We start from the raw sequence: 13,517 nt of genomic DNA, 5'->3' as shown, positions 1-13,517 counted from the left end.
GTTGCTGGGCCCGGGACATTTTCTGCCCCCACTGGCCACAATCTGGCCCTCCTAAGGTCTGAAGGACAATAAAGTGGCCCTTTGTTTGAAAAGTTTGGAGACCCCTGGTCTAGCTCATAAAATCCCAATAAAACACATTTACGTTTTTGGTTGTAACCTGACAAAATGTGAAACATTTTAAGGGGGTTTGAATACTTTTTCAAGGCACTGTAGATCAAGAACAAGAAAAAAAGAGATGTTAAAAGTAGTGACCAATGGTCACACTCGTGTACACCCTGGGACACAGACGACATCGCTGTTCAGCCGCACGAGATCCCTTATAGAGTTTACAACACTGTTGTCCAGTTTGGGAACCGCTCTATTGAGGACCTACTATGCAGGGTTGATATTCTGGCTTGCTGTTCTTGAGTTATCTGTTGTCCCAGTGGGCCCCAGGACCACTTATTCTAGCACAATTGACGTGCGATTTCTCCTGTGACGCCTGTCTCAAGCCTGTGATCTGTGTCTTGACCTAATGGTCATTTCAAGATCTTTCTCTTGAAAATGCGTGGACAAGTTCTTTAATGATCTTGTGACCCCTTTGCCATATATGCCTTATGGATGCATCCACTGAAGGACCATCTGTCATATAACTATTTGTTCTGTCACTCACGAAATCCTCGTTATCGTCCCGAAGAAGCCCCACGACGAAACGTGCGTGGACGACTTCTGAGGATTGTGCATACAGTGGTCATTTGTTATAAATTGTATCGTATTGCTATGTATTTTGTGTAATTGAATATGATATTAAACTTTATTTTTTAATATACTCCCCTGGCCTGAAAGCCTGACCATCAATGTCTACTTGTAGTTGTTGTTTCCCCTTTACCGTAGTGACCAATGGGCTTCCATTTTTTATTTATTAAAAAAATGAAATAAGGAATCTGATTGGTTACTGTCAAAAACTCCACTTTTCATATTTCTGGAGATTTTTGTTGTTTCATAACCAGCCCCCACACTGTTTGGCAGTAAGATAGTGAGCTTTTCTATTTAGACTACTGATCATAGCAGTGCGAGGTTATCCTGATTATTACACGGCATAGACTGAGTCACACAACCCAATCCCTGAAGAAATGTACAATACAGAGGAAAACGGCCCACGTACCACATTGGCAGGCAGCTTGTGTCCAGGTAAGTACTTGACATTTTCATGATCTGTGTTGATGATCTCTGTCAGTTTTTTCCCTCCTATTAATTCTTCAAACACCCACATGTTCACCACATTATCAAACTCAGGCAGCTTTGCAGCATTATCGCCCACAATTTTTGCAATGGCGGATCCCCTGTAGAGAGAAAAAGGGTACGTTAGAATTGTGCAATAATTGGATCAAATCATCGGATGATGAAATATTCCCTAAAGCTGATAATGATACGTTCATCTTGCAGACGTGATAAACAGTTCTCTCTAAAATTTGATAAAACACAATTATTTACTGTAAAGGAAACATACAAATTGAAACATTAATATTGTAGTTTAGGGGTTCCCAAACTGGGGTACAGCCAGGCAGGGCTGGACTGGGACAGAAATTTGGCCCTGGACTTCATCCAGACTGGCCCACTTTGACAGGTCTCTCCCATGGCAGCCGGGCAACTTCCACCCCCAGCCACCCAAGCCCCCTCTCCCCCTTCATTAGCCGTTCTACTTTTATTAGAGTAGAACGGCTGGTACTGGTACTCTTATAGGCAGTACCAGTGGGGAAGCTAGACATTATTTAACCCGGGGCAAAGAATCAGTTCTGTGCCCCCCTTATGGGACAAGATTAGGCAGAAGTGAGAAACTCCCAGGCCATAGCTGTTGAGTCAGCTGTCTGTCCCCTCCCCCATGCTCCTCTGTCGTCCCCCCTGCTCCTCTGGTCCTCCCCCTGCTTCTCTGTTCCCCCCAGGTGAACGCTGCGGGGAGGGAGAGACAGAGGAGCAGAGGGGGGCGGCAGTCCGCTGTCACTGACGCCGGCCCACTGAGCCATCGGCCCACCGGGAAACTCCCTATAGTCCCAATGGCCAGCCCATCCCTGCAGCCAGGATCTTTAGGGGCATAAGAAAAAAATGAATAACGGTGAACCGTAATTGAATAATGTGACTAAATAAAGTATCACTTGGATGCCAAACAACACTAGGCAACGGCAGTGCAGGCCCCAGGGGGCAGGGAGTAGAAGGAGGGGAGTGATCTGATGTCACCCTCGTCCAGCATAAGGAGTACCGTATATACTCGAGTATAAGCCAAGTTTTTCAGCACATTTTTTTGTGCTGAAAAAGCCCCCCTTGGCTTATACTCGAGTCAGGATTCCTCTCCCGTGTCAGTAATGATGAGGAGGGAGGGAAAGCCATATTACGCTGTAAATTGTCCCCTCTGATTCACAGCAGGGTATAGGAAGTCCGCGCCATCCCGCCTCCTCCTCGCCTGTCCTTGATGAGGAGGAGGCAGAGCTTCTTACAGTGGACGGAAGCTGACTTCCTATACACACAGCCCTGCTGTGAATCAGAGGGGACAATGTACAGCCTAATATGGCTTTCCTTCCTTCCTCATCAATACTGACACGGCGGATAAGGTACATGGGCTCAGTGAGGCTTGAAAAGGGGCACAGTGAGGCTGCTTATGGGCACAGTGATGCTGAAAATTGGCACAGTAAGGCTGAATATGGGCAAAGTGAGGCTGCTTATGGGCACAGTGAGGCTGAAAATGGGCACAGTGAGGCTGAAAATGGGCACAGTGAGGTGGCAAATGGGCACAGTGAGGCTGCAGATGGGCATTGTTGACCCTCTTTTCCACTTACGATAGCTGCTGCATTCTCACCCTAGGCTTATACTCGAGTCAATACGTTTTCCCATTTTTTTGTGCTAAAATTAGGTGCCTTGGTTTATATTCGGGCCAGCTTATACTCAAGTATATACGGTACCCTCAAGCTTCGTACACACGACCGATGATCTCGTCGGAAAAGACACATCGTTTTCCTTGTCGAGTTCCTTGTTAGGCTAGTCGAGGAACTCGACAAGCTTGCTTTGCGTACACACGGTCAAGACAAAATATTGATCCTTGTTTTATGTTCTTGAATGTAATGTCACTTATTCGACTTATTGCATACATTGTAACAAGATCGCTTTGTATACTCTTACATGTTTTAAAAACCCAATAAACATATTTGAAAAAAAAAAAAAAAAAATCTCGTTGTTCTCAAACGCGGTGACGTACAACACATACAATGGCAAGGGAAGTTCGATTTCACTGGCACCACCCTTGGAGCTGCTTTTGCTAATCTCATGTTACTGCGTGTTAAAGTGGAGGTTCACCCGAAAAGTTAATTTTTAACATTAGATTGATGCTGATTTTGTCAAGGGGAATCGGGTGTTTTTTTTTAAATCTAAGCAGTACTTACCGTTTTAGAGAGCGATCTTCTCTGCCGCTTCCAGGTATGGGCTGCGGGACTGGGCGTTCCTATTTGATTGACAGTCTTCCGACAGGCGCCGTATAGAGTCGCACCGACGTTCGGCTACTCGTGACGCGATGTATGCGACCGTCGGAAGCCTGTTGGAAGACTGTCAATCAAATAGGAACGCCCAGTCCCGAAGACCATACCCGGAAGCGGCAGAGAAGATCGTTCTCTAAAACGGTAAGTACTACTAAAAAAACAACCCCATTCCCCTTGACAAAATGAGCATCAATCTAAGGTTAAAAAAAAAATTTCGGGTGAACTCCCGCTTTAAGTAAAAGTTTGTTAAGAGACGATTTGCACTTTTCAGTCTGTTACAGTGTGAAAAATGTGTTATCTCCATTACAAACGCTACTTTTACTCCCGTCTCATACTTTATTCTGAGCATGCGCGGGTTTCTTAGCATACACACGCTCGAGTTTCTCGTCGAAAACCAGCCCGACAAGGAACACGACGAGGAAATTGAGACTCCCGTCGAGGAAAAAGAGAACTTGTTCTCTTTTTTTCTCGTCGAGTTCCTCGACAGTTTCCTCGATGAAAAACGTACACAAAACCGTTTTCCTCTGCAAAAAAGCTCTGCCCTCAAGTTTCTTGATGGATTCTGTTGAGTTTCTCGGTCGTGTGTACGAAGGCCTCAGTCAGGAAGTCACATCACACTGCCATACACCTTGATGGTGCTTCCTCTCACCTTGAGTCTGTGCAGGATTGGCCTGCCGAAATGTTGGGGCCACATTGTGCACAGCCGCATTCTACACAATAACCACTTGACATGTTGCAGGACTTGGCGGAGCCCGGGGAGAGGAGACAAATGGTCCCCAAGTACCCACTGCCTCCAATAACATACCACTGCACTGCCACATCATTCAGCCGAGTGCCCACCAGAGCCAGATGTAAGGCGCCCCTCCAAAAACAACCAAAAAACATCTCCTGCACATGAGTGTAACAGCTCAGTAGGGTATAAGTGTTGTTCCACTGTACATCTCTTAAGACCTGGCTGCCCTCTAGAACTGAGGATGTCCTATGACCACTGAAAAATAATAAAAACAAAAGAGGGCACACAGGCCTAGTGCATTATCCCACAAGTTTGTTAATAATAAATATATATATATATATATATATATATATATATATATATATATATATATATATATATAAAAACTACCGTATTTTCCGGCGTATAAGACAACTTTCTAACCCCTTAAAATCTTCTTAAAAGTCGGGGGTCGTCTTATACGCCGGTAACCTAACCTTACCTTATCCCAGAATCGCGGCCGTACGATTTTTCAAAAGCCGCGCCTCCGACGTCTTCTGTTCCGTGATACGCGGAAACAATCAGCTTCCCAGGAGGCACTGTGTTCAGTGTCCACCTATCACGGAGGCCCTCTCGTCCTGTGTTTGGTGTCCGCCTATCACGGAGGCCCTCTCGTCCTCGGAGGAGATGGCCTCCGTGATAGGCGAACACTGAACACAGTGCCTCCTGGGAAGCTGAATGTTCCGCCTATCACGGAACAGAAGACGTAGGAGGCGCGGCTTTTGAAAAAACGTACGGCCGCGATTCGCATGTCTTAGGATAAGGTAAGGGCACAGTCTGGTCATGTAATGGGGCACGGTCTGGTCATGTAATGGGGCACGGTCTGGTCATGTAATGGGGCACGGTCTGGTCATGTAATGGGGCACAGTCTGGTCATGTAATGGGGCACAGTCTGGTCATGTAATGGGGCAGGTCTGGTCATGTAATGGGGCACGGTCTGGTCATGTAATGGGGCACGGTCTGGTCATGTAATGGGACAGGTCTGGTCATGTAATGGGGCACGGTCTGGCATGTAATGGGGCACGGTTTGGTCATGTAATGGGGCACGGTCTGGTCATGTAATGGGGCACGGTCTGGCATTTAATGGGGCACAGTCTGGCATGTAATGGGGCACAGTCTGGCTTGTAATGGGGCACAGTCTGGCATGTAATGGGGCATAGTCTGGCATGTAATGGGGCACAGTCTGGCATGTAGTGGCATAGTCTGGCATGTAATGGTGGCACCGTGAGGCGAGGCATGACTAGTAGGAAGGGGGTAGTCTTATACGGTGAGTATATCCCAAAACCAACATTTTGGCTGGAAAATTAGGGGGTCGTCTTATACGCCGGCAAATTCGGTACTCACAAACATATGAGATAAAAACGCTTGTCTAGCCACTCATTCGTGGTTTGGTGCTTCCAGATGGGACAATCTCTAGTACATTTGGGGGAACCTCACCAGAATTGGCCCTGATGAAGAAGGGAACCCTGGTGAGGTTCCCCCATATGGCACAGGAGCTTAGTCCTCCCTGCCTGGCCAAACAAGATGGATGAAGACTTCAAATCTGAAAGGAGACCGGAGGAAGATGGAAGCAATGGGAACAGATGGAAGCACAGGCGTCAAGGAGAAGCACCGATATCGCAGAACTGGAAGGGGCCACTTTGCTAGGTAATCTGCCATAATGGACAAATATTATAGTACATTATGGCAAAAAGATCCTGGGGCCAAATTTTTTTTATTTTTTTTTGGTCTGATAGTTTATTTTATTTTTAATACAGCATCTCATAGGCAAGAATTACATTGAAGGATGCAAGATACCAAAGTCTCACTATCTATTATGCTGATTTTGATAGGAACGTGTAGTTGATGTTTTTGCCTATCCAGATACGGCAAAAGGACTCTGTGGGGTTAATTAACAAAACACAAATTGACTGTGCACTTGGCACGTGCCTTTGTACTCCACAGGGGTATTTGCTCCAGAGCTTAGTAAATGAAGGGAAGCTCTGCTGACTTCCATCATCCTATCATGTGTAAGCAAAAATGCGGCTTTTTATATTTTCTGTGCATGTGATTGGGTATTCTCTGCAAAGTGAAGCTTCACCTTATTTACTAAGCTCTGGAGCAAATGCCCTTGCAGAGTGCAACTGCACTTTAATGCTGGTCCTCAGGCTTTCACACTGGAGCGGTGCCCTAGCAGGATGGGAAAAAAGTCCTGCTAGCCGCATCTTTGGAGCGGTGTGTATACCACTCTGCAGAGGCGCATTGCGGGGTAAAACCACCCTGCTAGCGGCCGAATAGCGCCGCGAAATTAGCGGGAAATTACCGCCACCGCACCTTCCGCCCCAGTGTGAAAAGGGGGCTTACTCTGGATGTTCAGGATTATGCAAATGAGCATTGCATTCATGTCCCCTAAATCCAGCATTGGAGCTGCAGTGGGTCCAGGATGCTAAGACATCCCCAGACTCCATAGGCCAAATAAAACCCCAAGGTTAGCTTTTACTGAGCAACTTGCAAAAACTATGCAAAGATTGGGGGTAATGTACATATACAGGTAACGCCTAAGGACTGATAAGACTTCAACGCAAAGATATACTGTATATGGCATTTGCACTAACTTGTGTATTCTCATCATACCAGGTAGAAGAAATTAACTGTATGTACCTGCCAAAGTTCTACAACGTCAGGAAAACATCTCTTTGTCATACAACTGCTTCTATTGCCTTTCTCAACTAGGGTTCCTCTAGAGCAGGGGTCTCCAAACTTTTTTAACCACTTCCATACAGGGCAGTTATACACACTTCCATACCTGGCCTATTCTGGCACTTCTCTCCTACATGTACAAATCATTATTTTTTTGCTAGAAAATTACGCAGTACCCCCAAACATTATATATGTTTTTTTAGCAGACACCCTAGGGAATAAAACGATGGTCATTTCAACGTTTTATCTTGTACGGTATTTGCGCAATTATTTTTCAAACGCCTTTTTTGGGGAAAAAAATTGTTTCATGAATTCAAAAAATAACAAAACAGTAAAGGTAGCCCAATTTTTTTGTAAAATATGAAAGATTAGGTTACACCGAGTAAATAGATACCTAACATGTCACGCTTTAAAATTGCGCACACTCATGGAATGGCGCCAAACTTCGGTACTTAAAAATCTCCATAGGCAACGCCGTTGTAATCTTTTACTGGTTACCAGTTTAGATTTACAGAGAAGATCTAGTGCTAGAATTGTTGCTGCCACTCTAACGCACGCGGCGATACCTCACATGTGGTTTAAACAGCGTTTACATATGTCGGCGGGACTTGCGTGTGCGTTCGCTTCTGCGCGCGAGCTACCGGGGACAGGGGCGTTTTAATTTTTTTTTTTTATTATTATTTATTTATTTTACATATTTATTTACACTTTTTTTATTTATTTATTTTTTATTACTTTTATTCCTATTACAAGGAATGTAAACATCCCTTGTAATAGTAATGTGTGTGACAGGTCCTCTTTATGGAGAGATGCGGGGTCAATAAGACCTCACATCTCTCCTCCAGGCTGGAAACCATGAGATCGGTGAAAAAAATTCACTGATCTCATGAATAATGAGGCTTACAGCCGCAATCGCTGCTTTGTTTACTTACGGGACCCGGGCGTGACATCATCACATCGCGCCCGGGTCCTCCGACGGTCATAGAGATGACTGGTGACCATCTGGACACCAGTCATCTCTATACTTCCTGCCAGCGCCGGACGATTCTTTCTCCGGGCCCCAGATGGCACAGGAGAGCCCGGAGAAGCACCGGATGGCGGCGGGAGGGGGGGGGGATGTCCCCTCCCGCCGCCTGTAAGAACGATCTAGCGGCGGAACCGCCGCTATGATCATTCTTATGTTGTGCAGAATCGCCGGCACAAGAGATAGATATCTGGATGATGCCTCTAGCTGCAGGCATGATTCAGATATCCCCCTTCAAAGTCCAGGACGTCATATGACGTCCACTCTGGATGGTAGAGCCACTTTGTGGACGTCATATGACGGTGGCTGGTATTGAAGTGTTTAAAAAAGTGCCAGTTTACTGTCCTTAAACCCTGGTTCACACTGGGCTGCGGGAGTGAAGCCGTGTGAGTTCAGCTGAACTCGCACGATTTCACTCCCGCTGGCAGTCCCGATTTCGGCCGCGATTTCAGAGACATCTGTGCAGGTTTCTGCACAGATGTCAATGTAAATTGCGGCCCGAAATCGCAAAAAGTTGTACAGGAACGACTTTTTGAAATCGGTGCAGTGCCGCAGATGCGGCGTCGCACCGATTAGGACGGTGCCATTGTCGACAATTGCCGGGAAATGCCGCCGATTTGAGATGCGATTTGACATCTCAAATCGTACCAGTGTGAACCAGGCCTCAAGCTTTAGGGAATCCAAACTGTGGTCAGCAGAAAATGTCCCGGCGTCAGCGGGAGAAAATAATGCTCCATGATCGGTATTAGGGGAAGTAATAATGCCCCATCATTGGTATCAGTGGGAAGAATGGTGCCCCATCATTGGTGTCGGTGGGAGGAATAGTGCCCCAATGTCGGTGTCAGTGGCAGGCCAGGAACTATGCCCCACTGTTGCTGACAGTGGAGGGAATAGTGCCCCGAGGGCTGGATAAAAGCAAAGGGCCCATCCCACCCCAGGCTGTAGTATGGAGACCACTGCTCTAGAGGTTACTAGGTGTTCATTGAGCAACTTCAGCCTATCAGATGAGTAACTACTGAGAACAATGACCTTTTTAGCTATCTGTATGGGGGGAGGGGTTGATTTCCAGTGATTACAGGTGTAAAGAGCATGTATAGCCAAGTGTGTTAAAGGTCATATCACCTTCAACAAAGCAAGCTAAGCAGCCAAATCATGTGAATGTGCTGTACATATACAGGTAGGTTTAAACTGTTCTGCTGGTGAACAATGCAAAAACTAAAGAAGACAAATACAAATCTTTTTAATGATATGACCCAAGATATATATACACAGATTAGCCATAAAGGTATGACCACCTACCTAATATTGAGTAGGTGCCCCTTTTGCTGCCAAAACAGCCCTAACCCTTCAAGGCATGGACACCACTAGACCTCTGAAGGTATGTTGTTTTATCGGAAGAATTTACCCCATTTCCTGACCAGAGCACTTTTAGCGATACGGCACTGCGTCGCTTTAACTGACAATTGTGCGGGTTGTGCAATGTGGCACCCAAACAAAATTGATGTCCTTTTTTTCCCCACAAATAGAGCTTTCTTTTGGTGGTGTTTGATCACCTCTGCGATTTGAATTTTTTGCGCTATAAACAAAAGAAGTGCGACAGTTTTGAAAAAAAAGCAATATTTTTTACTTTTTGCTATAGTAAATATCCTCCAAATATATATAAAAAAAACGAATTTTTACCTCAGTTTAGGCCGATATGTATTCTACATATTTTTGGTAAAAAAAACGCAATAAGCGTATATTGATTGGTTTGCGCAAAAGTTTTATCATGACTGCGACATTATGGCAGACACATCGGACACTATTGATGCTATTTTGGGACCACTGTTATTTATACAGCAATCAGTGCTATAAAAATGCACTGATTACTGTGTAACACTGGCAGGGAATGAGGTTAACCACTAGGGGGTGAGGAAGGGGTTAAGTGTGTCCTAGGGAGTGATTCTAACTGTGAGGGGGCTGGGCTACAAGTGAAACGACAGTGATCAGTGCTCCCGATGACAGGGAGCAGTAGATCACTGTCCTGTCACTAGGCAGAACAGGGAAATGCCTTGTTTACATAGGCATCTCCCTGTTCTGCCTCTCCGTGACATGATCGCGGGCCACCAGCGAACATCGAGTTTGCAGGGACCGCTGCGGGCGCACAGCTTCTTAACCACTTCCATACAGGGCATTTTCACCCCCTTCCTGCCCAGACCAATTTTTAGTTTTCAGCGCTGTCGCACTTTGAATGACAATTGCGCGGTCGTGCGACGTGGCTCCCAACAAAATTGACGCCCTTTTTTTCCCACAAATAGAGCTTTGGTTTTGTGGTATTTGATCACCTCTGTGTTTTGTTTTTTTGCGCTATAAACAAAAGAAGAGCGACAATTTAGAAAAAAACACAAGGGGCCATATTCTGAGTAAGGATACGATGGAGTATCTCAGTATGCTCCATCGTATCTCTCTTTTTTGGCCCGTTTATCTATGCGACTGATTCTTATAATCATTTTCGCATAGATACACTTAAGATCCACCATGTGTAAGTCACTTACACTGTCGGATCTTAAATGTAATTACTCCGCCCGCCGCTAGATGGCGTTTACGTTCAGGTCTCATTTGTTTATGCAAATGAGCCTGATACGCCGATTCCCGAACGAATTCGCGTCGCGTAACCGTCGCTAACGTCGTTTGCGTAAGCGTAAACTTACCCCTGCTATATGAGGGGTAAGTTTACGCAAGTCCCACGTAGGCCATGTTAAGTATGGCGTCGGGTCCGCGTCGTGTTTTTCCGTCGGCTACGTCGTTTCCCTAAGTCGTTCTTGAATGCGACTTTACGTCAATGACGCACACGTCGGCGTCATTGATGTTTTACGCCGAGAACTGGAGCATGCGCACTGGGCTATTTTAACCCCGGCGCATGCGCAGTTCGTTAGAATCGGGGGCGCGCTTAATTTAAATAGAAGCCGCCCCCTTGGAGATACGCGTGGCTACGCCGGGCCATTTACACTCCGCCGCCCCAAACTACGGAGCAAGTGTTTGGGGAATACAGCACTTGCTCCTGTAGGTTGGGGCGGCGGAGTGTAAATGGCTTACGCGCCGCCCGCGGGAAATATACGAGAATATGGCCCAATATCTTTTACTTTTTGATTTAATAAATATCATAATTTTTTTCCCTCAGTTTAGACCGATACGTATTCTTCTAAATATTTTTGGTAAAAAAATCACAATAAGCGTATTTGATCGGTTGGCGCAAAAGTTCTAGCATCTACAAAATAGGGAATAGAATTATGGCATTTTTATTTTTTTTAATTTTTTTTACTAGTAATGGCGGCGATCTGCGATTTGTATTGTGAGCGTGACATTGCGGCAGACATATCGGACACTTTTGACACATTTTTGGGACCATTCACACCGCGATTAGTGCTATAAAACTGCACTGATTACTGTGTAAATGTGTAAATGTGACTGGCAGGGAAGTGGTTAACACTGATTGGCTCCCGCTGTGCTCTGGGAGCCGAGTGTTTCCCAGAACACAACGCGGACGGGGGGACGGGAGCTGACGTCCTGCCCGCAGTCTGCCCACATTTGACACCCCTGAAAGATGTCAAATGTGACATCGGAGGGGGTGAGGGTTCCGATCAGCGCGAGTTCCACTTTAGGGTGGAGCTCCGCTTTAATCTGTTTCCAGGCATCTGCTACACTTTAGTTATGGCGCAGTGGCCACAAAGTCACATGTTTGGCAGCAATACAAGTAGGATAAACCCAGAACACTGATGACGGAAACTGTGACAAATGTCAACATTAAATAACTGCTCAGTCTATTCTTGCAATGTTTACCAAACTCCTGAACTCACCGCACATTTTTTTTTGTTATTTCAACACATTCTTCATGTCATTGTGTTTGCAAAGAGAAGGACTTTGAAGCAAAAGCTGAATCTGCCTTTATTTTGCTTCCCACCCTTCCCCAACCAACATGCTGCTGACATTCATAAATAAATACAAAAATTGTTTCTTTAAAGGGGTTGTAAAGGCACACATTTTTTCACCGTCTATGCATTAAGGAGAAAAAACATCCGAGGATTAGCGCCCCCTCCCCAGCCCCCCGTTTCATTACCTGAGCCCTCGAAAGTCCCTCGCCGTGAACGCGCTGGCTTCTCGGCTCATTCATTGGTTGATTGAAAGCAGCGCAGCCATTGGCTCGCGCTGCTGTCAATCACATTAAATGACAGCGCTCCCCGGGGGGGCGGGGCCGAGTGATACAGCCTGCGGCTATGGCCGCAGGCTGTATCACGGGAGCGAGCCCGCAAGAACTAACCCCCATGGTAGAGAGCTTGCATGAAGGGGGTTAGTTCTTGCGGTGAGGAGCCGAGACAGCCACGAGGGACCCCAGAAGACCAGGTTCGGGGCCACTCTGTGCAAAACGAGTTGTAAAAATAAATAAATTACCTTTACAACCCCTTTAAACCCAGTGGCCTGGATTCAAGAAGCAATTGCGCCTGCGTAACCATAAGTTACACAGCGCAATTGCTTACTTGCCCCGGCGTAACGAATGCTCCTGATTCAGGAACCTTGTTACGCCGACTGCAGCCTAAGATATGCGCGGCATAAGGCTCTTATGCCCGCATATCTTAGGCTGCATTCTTGCGATGGCCGCTAGGTGGCGTTCCCGTTGTGCTCAGCGTATAGTATGCAAATTGCATACTAACGCCGATTTACAACGTTGCGCGAGCCCTGCGTACGCAGTTTACGTCGTTTCCGTACGGTGGTTTTCGCGTAAGGCTGCCCCTGCTATTAGCAGGCGCAGCCAATGTTACGTATACCCGTCGTTCCCGCGTCGCGAAATTTGAAATTTACGTACTTTGCGTAAGTGATTCGTGAATGGCGCTGGACGCCATTCACGTTCACTTTGAAGCAAATGACGTCCTTGCGACGTCATTTGCCGCAATGCACGTCGGGAAAGTTTCCCGACGGAGCATGCGCTCTACGATCGGCGCGGGAACGCGCCTAATTTAAATGATTCCCGCCCCCTACGGGATCATTTAAATTGCGCGCGCTTACGCCGGGCATTTTGCCGGCGCGCCCGCGCAATTTACGGAGCTTCTGCTTCGTGAATCGAGGGCAGCGCAAAAAAATTGCGGGGGCGCAGGGCAAAAACGTTGCCCTGCGCCTCCGTAAAAAATGCGCAATTGTTACTGAATCCGGGCCAGTGATGTTACCATCTCTATGCAATATAGGCAGATCATGGCTGGTAGGAGGTCCAGCAGAGTGCTTTTTGTAGTTTCCCAAAAACATTGCAGCACCCTGCTTTAGTATTCCTCTCAACAGCCCTAACCCTGATGCATACAATGTACTGGAGTTATGCAAATATCAAAACACCTTGATGGGCAGACGTCAGCCTGGAGGAGCGCACCTTCCGAGGCAGACTACACTTACTTTTGATGCTACGCCTCTAAAAATCCTAAAATCCAGAAAGAGCTTGATGATGCTGGACATCCTCCAGCCAGGAAATGAGGTGGGCTCTATCTGACTTGCTGCAGCTTCTAATGCACACTGTGAG

The 13,517-nt window shown here is 46.4% G+C and overlaps 1 protein-coding gene across 1 annotated transcript in view; it reads right to left on the bottom strand.

Moving 5' to 3' along the window:
* Window positions 1-13,517, bottom strand: part of GPD1 (glycerol-3-phosphate dehydrogenase 1) — a 123,210-nt gene that overhangs the window by 97,479 nt on the left and 12,214 nt on the right. The window contains exon 2 of the mRNA XM_040340275.1: window positions 1,145-1,322. Coding sequence (XP_040196209.1) covers window positions 1,145-1,322 — 178 coding nt within the window. The remainder of the gene's footprint in view (window positions 1-1,144; window positions 1,323-13,517) is intronic.

The sequence above is a fragment of the Rana temporaria genome, chromosome 2 (assembly GCF_905171775.1).
Source record: "Rana temporaria chromosome 2, aRanTem1.1, whole genome shotgun sequence".
Lineage (NCBI taxonomy): Eukaryota > Metazoa > Chordata > Amphibia > Anura > Ranidae > Rana > Rana temporaria.
Note: the sequence above shows the minus strand (reverse complement) of the source record. Positions and strands in the feature narration are given on the sequence as shown.